The sequence below is a fragment of the Sceloporus undulatus genome, chromosome 6 (assembly GCF_019175285.1).
Source record: "Sceloporus undulatus isolate JIND9_A2432 ecotype Alabama chromosome 6, SceUnd_v1.1, whole genome shotgun sequence".
NCBI lineage: Eukaryota > Metazoa > Chordata > Lepidosauria > Squamata > Phrynosomatidae > Sceloporus > Sceloporus undulatus.
This window is the reverse complement of record NC_056527.1, coordinates 22302057-22310631: the sequence shown is the minus strand read 5'-3', so window position 1 is coordinate 22310631 and position 8575 is coordinate 22302057. Positions and strand designations below refer to the sequence as shown.

At 40.8% G+C, this 8575-nt stretch overlaps 1 protein-coding gene across 3 annotated transcripts in view; it reads left to right on the top strand.

Moving 5' to 3' along the window:
- The first annotated feature begins 996 nt into the window (after positions 1 to 996).
- The window catches only part of ACBD5 (acyl-CoA binding domain containing 5), a 30117-nt gene continuing 22538 nt past the window's right edge, over positions 997 to 8575 (top strand). Inside the window, exons 1-3 of one of the 3 annotated variants that reach the window (XM_042472415.1) lie at positions 997 to 1093; positions 5240 to 5452; positions 8030 to 8150. In XM_042472415.1, coding sequence (XP_042328349.1) covers positions 5347 to 5452; positions 8030 to 8150 — 227 coding nt within the window. In that variant the 5' untranslated portion in view covers positions 997 to 1093; positions 5240 to 5346. Of the gene's footprint in view, positions 1094 to 5042; positions 5453 to 8029; positions 8151 to 8575 lie in introns of those variants that run through there. The other 2 variants (XM_042472414.1, XM_042472417.1) reach the window with 2 other exon arrangements.

Below are 8575 nucleotides of genomic sequence, written 5' to 3'. Positions count from 1 at the left end.
TGTGCTGGGGAATTCTGGGAATTGTAGTTTGTGGTGGCACCAGAGCTCTCTGAAAGAGAAGGCTAAATGCCTCACCAAACTACAAATCCCAGAATTCCCAAGGCAGTTAAAGCAGTGTCAAACTGGATTCTATATGCAGTGTGTTTTGGTAGCAGGTCAAGCTCAAAATGGAGCATTTTGAAATTCCTCCTGGACAGAAGGTTGAAATGTAGGACATGTCCTGGAAAAGGAGGACGCCTGGTTACCCTGAGAGAAATCCAAATACAGGGGACATGTCTGTACTGAATAACATGTATAGTAACAAATAGCAATCATAAGCAGAAGCAGCATGTGGCCAGTCTTTGCTCATGAAGAAGGTCTGAGTCTTGGCAAATCATGATACTAACTTTTGCCAGGATTCATATATTCTCCATGAGCACGTGCTGCCGTTGTTTATGATTGCTATTTGTATACATAGCAATTTTACAGAGTACAAACAGGTCCCCTATATCTAGGTTTCTCTCAGGGTGACCAGAGGCTCTCCTTTTCCAGGGCATGCCCTACATATCAGCCTTCTGTCCAGGAAGAATGTCAAAATGTCCTCCATTTTGAGTATAGAATCATAGAGTTGGAAGAGACCACAAGGACCCTCCTGTCCAACCTCCTTAGCTAAGAAGCAGGAATAAATGTAAATAAATGAATAAAGCCATGAATAAAAGTAAGAAGCAAAGATCAAAGTATGATTTTCAAAACAAATTATGGTGAGTGTGATTTTGACAGTTCAGTAATCAGTAATTCAGTGATCCTTCAACAACAAAAAGAGGTGTGTTTACTGCCTGTGGCTATAGAGACCCAGTCTTTGAAACAGTCAGACTCTCAGCCAACATAAATAAAGAAAAATTTAAAAGGAATTTAAAAGGTGGGTGGGAATAAATGAAACGATTGCCATGGCAGGCAGGATGTCAGATACCGGAAGCACAAGCCTATGGACTACACTTCCCAGCATGCCACGTAAGAGGCGGGGCAAGAATGAGTTGCTAGCTGCTGTTAGAAGACATTAACAGAAGGCAAAAGGTGCCTCTGGGCAAAGGTTAGAGGCGTCTGCGGCTGCAAGGTAGGAATCATGGGGTGTGTGGTACTGTTTGTGATCTCTCCTGGTTGGGAAGGGGAGGGTCAGCTCTTTTAAGAAGCCACTGCCTTCTTGGCCTGCTAAGGGAGGACATTTTATGAAGTTGGAGGAAAGAATATTAGATATTGCGACTGTCATGTTCAGGCTGCAGTCGAAGAGGTGTGTGTGTGTTGGATATGTGTTAGGATCCCTCCATCGTTCCACTTCCAGAAAAGTGTGTGAATGCCAACACAATGGAGGTGTTGTGTTTTGGGGTCAGGAGTTGATAGTGAGGTTGGAAGTGGCTTTTGCAGGGTAGATAAATTTGCTGGGAAGTAGCTGTGAGGCACCAATGGAGTGAGAATAGAGGGAGCAAGTTTCTTTATGGTATTATTCATATGATTATATTTATTTGTACCCTGCTCTTTTCCCGGAGCGGCTCACCATCTTAAAAGAATAGTACAATTAAAAACATAGACAAGTGATACCTTAAAATAGAATCAAATTATTACAATATTAAAGTAGATTGCTTGTTAAAAGAATGAAATACAGTTTTTTAACAAAAGATGAAAGTGTTTAAAACACTTTGAAACAATACAACATCCCAGACCGTTTTTTAAAAATGGCCAGAGCACCTCTTGAGTACTCCTTGCCAAAGAAAACACAACTGAAATCCATGGGGTTGCCGTAAGTCGACAAGTGACTTGAAGACATAGACGCAAACACAACGTTCATAAGCTTTTTCAGTATGTGCCAGCTGTTACTCCACAACATGTTTGAAATCACTTTTTTGAACTCTGCAACTAGAGTGGCTGAAGAAAGGTTAAAAAGTTATACAGTACAGTGAGCCCTTGGTATCAGCTGGAGTTTGGTTCCAGGACCTGCCGTAGATACCAAAATCCATGGATGCTCAAGTCCCATTAAATATAGTAGGACTGTAAAATGGTGACCATTGTATAAAAGGCCAAAATCAAGGTTTGCCTGTGGGAATTTGTATATTTTTAAAAGGATTTTCAAGCCGTGGATGTTTGAATCCGTGGATAAGGAGGGATGACTGTACAGTGAGCCCTTGGTATCCACTGGGGTTTGTTTCAAAGATCACCCCATGGATAGTGCCATTAAATACAATGGTATAGTAAAATGATTTCCCCGTTATAACATGGCAAAATCAGTTTGCTTTCTGGTTTTGTTTTGTTTTTAATATTTTCAAACCATGGATGGTTGGCTCCATGGATTAAAAAAAACCATGGGTACAGAGGACCAACTTTATAAACCAGCAATAGTTTCAACAGGCAAGATAGAATAATGGTGTGGAAAAGTTAGGGTCCTTTCTGAGTCTGTAATGCAATCTTCTTACATCTACGTGGAAGTCCCATTCAGTTAAATCTGGTTTATTACCCAGAGGTGTAAATACAGGACTGCAGCTGCACAAGCCTTTCTACCATTGCACAGTGGGATGAACATTTGTGGAAATCCTGCAAATTGCACATTTCTTCATCACTAGGAATAAAGGTCGTGAGACCCAAACAGTGATAGAGTGAGTGAGAAACAGGGAGTCAGTGATAGCAACCAAGGTGAAGTATTCCAGAGAGAGGCCTGGAAGCTGAGGTGATGAAATGCTTTGTTGTGAGAAACATGGTGAGGCCAAACTGAATAGTTGTCCCTCCATATCCATGGATTATTAACCCACCGATTCAAGCATCCACGGCGCATATATATATATATATATATATATGTTAAAAAGGAAACTTTGATTTTGCTATTTTATATAAGGGACACCATTTTACTATCCATTATATTTAATGGGACTTGAGCACCCATGGATTTTGGTATCCGCAGGCAGTCCTGGAACCAAACCCAAGCTGACACCAAGGGCCCAGTCTAAATCTAAAATGTGAAATATTCTGCCCCCAAATTTTAACGGGTGGCTGAGATAATGACACCTTTGCTTTCTGATGGTTCAGTGTACGCAACCTTTGTTTTCATGGATGAAATTATTTAAAGATATTGTGTATGAAATTACCCTTCAACAAGAGGCTAGGCTGGCCCCCTCCCTGCTTTCCTTTCTGCAGCAAGGATATTTTTATTTAAGCTAGCTCTCAATGGTTAATCAGGGAAGGTTCTGATTTAGATGTATGTTTTAATGTGTTTAACTATTGAATGATTTTTAATCAGTTGTTTTAATGTGTTTTAATGAGGCGATTTGAATGTTTTAATGTGTTTTAATATGGCAATTTTAAATTAATTTTAAAAATTTTTGTAAACATTTTTGAGACCTGGGAGGCATCTTGGGTCCTGTCCTGGGAGAAAAGTGATAAATAAATAAATATAGATGAATTTTATATTTAGACTTGGGTACCATCTTCAAGATACCTCATTATGTATGTATATGCAAATTTGTTGTTAATAACTGCCCTCAAGTTGACCATGACTCATGGCGACCCTGTGGATGAAACATGTCCAAGACCCTCTTTTGTCAGCCACTCTACTCAGGTCCTGTAATTTCAGGCCCATGGCTTCTTGAGTCCATCCATTTGGCATGTGGTCTTCCTCTCTTTCTATTACCCTCCACCTTTTCTACCATTATTGTCTTTTGTAGTGAGCCATGCCTTCTCATCATGTAACCAAAGTATGACAGCCTCAGTTTCACCATCTTAGCTTCCAGCCTTGATCTGTCCTAAGACCCATTTATTTGTCTTTTTGTCTGTCAAGGATATCCTCAGCAGTCTTCTGCAACACCATTATCTCAAATGAGTTGATTTTCTTTCTGTCAGCTTTCTTCCCTGTCCAGCTCTCACAGCCGTACATGGTGAAAGGGAATATACTGCCTTGGATGAGTCTCACTTTTGTACTCAGATGCATATCTTTACACTTCAGGATCTTGTCTAGTCTTTTCATGGCTGCCCTTCCCATTTGTAGTCTTACTTCTTGACTGCAATCTCCATTCTTATCAATGTTTGATCCAAGGTACTGGAACTCTTTAGTGAGTGAGCCAATGTGGCAAAGTGGTTTGAGTGTTTGGTTACAACTATGGAGACCAAGGTTCGATTTCCCACTCAGCCATGAAACTCACTGGATGACTGTCCTAGGGCAAGTCACACACTCTCAGCCTCAGGGGAAGGCTGTGGCAAACCTCTGAACACATCTTGGCAAGAAAACCCCATGATAGGTTTGCCTCAGGATCACCACAACTCAGAACTAATTTGAAGGCACACAACAATGAACAACTAGTTCTCTCATGGCTGCCCATCCCATTCTTAGTCTTCTTATTTCTTGGCTGCAGTCTCGGTTCTTATCAATGTTTAAACCAAGATATGGGAACTCTTTAACTACTTCTGTTTCAGGCGTTTCGGACTAGGGAGACTCAGCCTGTACATCCACCAATGGCCTATATATGTCTGTCCCTGGCTTCTACTCCACAAATGCATCTGAGGAAGTAGAATGAAGTCTAGGAAAGCTCATGCTTCCAATTTCTTCCTTTCGTGCTACACGTTCTCTCTATGTATTGTCTCCTCCAGAATCCTTTATGGCCATTTTCTTGTGAGTCGACTGAAGGCAAAGTTGAAGCTGTTGAAGAACTAACAGAGTTTTCTTTCAACCAAGTATGATATCTATCTATCTATCTATCTATCTATCTATCTATCATCTATCTATCTATCATACTTGGTTGAAAGAAAACTCTGTTAGTCGCACTCTCTCAGCCTCAGAGGATGGCAGTGGCAAACCCTCTCTGAGAGGAACCTGCCCAGAAAGCCTTAGCATAGGTTCGCCTCAGGGGTCGCCATAAGTCAGAAACGAAGGCACACAACAACAACAACCACACAATCTTACACAATCTCATCCTCAGAGGATGGCAGTGGCAAACCCCCTCTGAGGGGAAACTTGCCAAGTAAACCTTATAATAGTTTCGCCTTTGGGGCCGCCATAATTCGGAAACGACTCCAAGGCACACAACAACAACAACAACAACAACAACAACATTTGGGTGCCTGCCGAGTGCTTTGAGTCGGGGACTCGGAGGAGTGAAAAGGGTTGTGTTTTGTTTGTGGGACAGCTCACTCAGGCCGCCTTCCCTTCGCCTTGTTTTGGGGACAGAGGCCTTTATATGTCCCTCCCCCGACCGACTCTAACATAATAATGTCTCGGCTGCAGGGTCCTCCTCCCCGGGGAAGAAGGGAAGGAAGAGGAGGAGGAGAGGCTGCGACGACAAGGACATAATTCGGGCCCAAGAGGAGGAGGAGGAGGAGGAGGGGGCGGCCATGGCGGAGACCGAGGCAGAGACCGGCGACGACGCCTCCTCCTTCTCCGTCCACGAAACTCGCTTCGAGGCCGCCGTGAAGGTGATACAAAGCCTGCCCAAAAATGGTAAGGGGGGGTTGTGTTGTGTCCACACTGGAGAGATAACACGGTTTGGCACCGCTTTAACTTGTTGTCTGGCTCGTTGCTGTGGAATTCTGGGAGTTGGAGTTTGTTGTGGGGCCTCTGGGCCCCACAACAAACTCCAACTCCCAGAATTCCATAGCAAGGCAGCGCCATGAACTGTAGGGCGTTTTAGTTAACTGCCATTGAGTCAGTAGTTAGGTGTCCTTAGTGGACTAGCAGTTGAATTAATACAAGAGACAACAATTAAAGAAATGGGTAACTATAGCTTCAAATGTTGTGTTGTGGGTCTGTCCCACCATCACTTTTGAAGATCTAAGGGCTTGTCAATGGATCTGAAGCCAGAGTGAAAGTTGGAGACAGTTCAGGTGCCTTTAATGGCTATGCAAATGAGGTAATTTCAGGTGATGGTTATGCAAATGAGGGTGTTGCTTGTTAGCTAGTTGTGTGGCAAACACCTGCTGAAATTCCTCTTTTGATACAATGATTCAAGGTGCAGGGTCCTTGTCTAGTTTTTACTCTGACAACCCTCATCAGAAATGACCATAGCTGGTCAAGTTCATATTGAGGTCCTTTTAGCATAATCTTACACACATTTGGAGTAGTAAGCCCCAATGGGTTCAGTGTGGCTTTTAGATAATAGGTATAGGATTTCTTTTTCAGTGACAAAAACAAGACCTTTGTGTCTTGTAAAGGAATAATAAATGTGTTTTGCTTTATGCTTTTAGAGAGTCCACTTTCTTGGACGCAAGATCTGTAATCCTAACCACTGAATGAAACGATATCCTAAATTTGACCTAAAATTGCCCTAATTTTGTGTACTCTGCTGCACAAAAGTTCGTCTCATAACAGATGAGGCTTTTAAGGGGACACAGAACTTAGGTTTTGGTGCAAAGGACCGATGTCCCTTCCTCTCTGGGGATCATCACTATTGTATTGTGTTATCCTTTGCATTGTTGCATCTTATAGATAATCCTGGTGTTTTATGATCTGTATTAGTACACATTTACAATGAAAGTTGTTCATCCTGAATAGGGAAGAGGGCTGAAAAATAACTTCCCAGCCACAACTGGATGCTGTTCTCAGACCTGAAAATGTTGTGTAGTCTTGATTTAAAGGTTTTAAAATGTTCTCCCTCTGCTTAAGAGATTTCCCTCGTTCCATTAAAAAAGAGGCTTGTTTTGGTTTTTTGCCTGGACCTGTTAACATCCCTCTCAATTTTGATAGGTGACATCTTGTGGGTGTAAGCAACATCGTTTCCAAATTCCTTCATTTTCCCACTCCACCCTTTTATGAAATTGCTTGAGTTGCACCGAAAGTACAACTAGAACAAACTGGAACTATTAATTTGAAAAAAAGGAAAACATAATAGAAGGCTTTCTTGTTTTTTTTAATTGTTTCTCCAGATGGGTTATTAATAGTTACAGACAGAAAGTGCTTTCCTTTGCAGCACTCCAGAACTTGACTTTAGCAATGAGAATCACAGTTTTTAGATTGACCACTGATTTTATGACCATGTTGTTTTCAGTCTTTTAAAATACAGTAACAAAAGTGAAATGTGTTTTGGGATCATTTAATGGTTCTTCCTTCAATAAAAATAGTTATTGTTAAACAGCCCCCCACTGAGTCCACTTGGGACAAAAAGTGAAATGTTGGAAATGTCAATATGTGTTTTTGTTTTGGTGAGAGACCTGGGTATGATGAACTCCTCACCAATATACTTATGGCCTAATATTAGAAAACTGGAGATGGCCTTCACAGTGTGTGTATAACATATAAGGCCTTTTCAAGATGAATGTGTGATTCATTAAAAGAAGGTTAGGTGCCACCTAATGGCTATCTAAATATGAAGGCAGTGCAGAGATCTCCTTTGGATTTGGGTTTCAGTAGAGCCTACGATATTGGCATGACTCTAAGAGTAGGACCTATGGCAGTCACAGCCTGAAGCAACTGGACTGGAATAGTCCAGCCATAGATATTCCAAATAGGATAGAAACATTTTGTATTAAAATACTGCAACAAGTATAATAAAGCAGATGACATGGCTCTCAATTTCTGTAGGTATAATATGGCTTCAACATAGTATATATATTAGATGTGCCATAATAGAGACAGTTCCCTTGTCCTCTATTTTGTAAAGTTAGTGTGCAGAGTCCTATTTTTTCTGTTCTTCTGGACACATTGCATTCACTCAGAGGAAGACTTTCAAAACAGTTGCCTAAATCCTGTTGGTAGTCCCAGCTGGAGTAAACTCATTGAATCACTTTACTATTCAGAAGTTGATTCAGTGAGTCTACTCTAGTTGACTCCTAACAATTGAATTTAAGCCAGTGATGATATCATTACCTGAAAGTTAAAGGTGAATGTGTATTTTCATGTGTTTGTACAAAGCTACAATGGCCACCAGATTCTTTCTGCTCAGAAAGTAAAAGGAAACAGAGACAGGAGGTGTAACTGGATATCCAGCTACAGTACTTCATTGTGTTCAATTAAAATTCTGAGTTCAAATAAATAATAGATTTAAAACTGCATAATTTTTTATTCTTAAAAACTTTTCTACAGGTTCATTCCAGCCAACAAATGAAATGATGCTCAAGTTCTACAGCTTTTACAAGCAAGCAACTCAAGGACCATGTAATAGTCCAAGACCTGGATTTTGGGATCCCATTGGTAGATACAAATGGTAAATATGATACATAAGAGCAAAATAGGTTTTGAGATGCTGTTTGTCGACATGCCATGCTCAGGATGGGTGAAGACTGGTTATACTGTTTTTTTTTTTCTTTCATGAGAGGGGGTCATAGCTGAATCATAGAATATAAACGTTGCTTATAGAAAGCCACAAGCTTAGTCCTTGGCAAGTGTAAGGAAAGACTTTGAAATGCAGGAGAGCCATTTCCAGTTGTAGAGAGTACTGTCAGGGTAAACTAGACTGGGTTAGGTGGACTAATGATCTGACACAGCAATAGGAAGTTTCCTGTGTTCCTACACACCTTGCATTTGGACCATAATAGTAAATAAATACTATATCTATCAGTTTGAAATAACATAAAAGTGTGTCCTTTAATATAAATATGTAGTAAAAGGTGTTTGTGAATTTTTTTATTT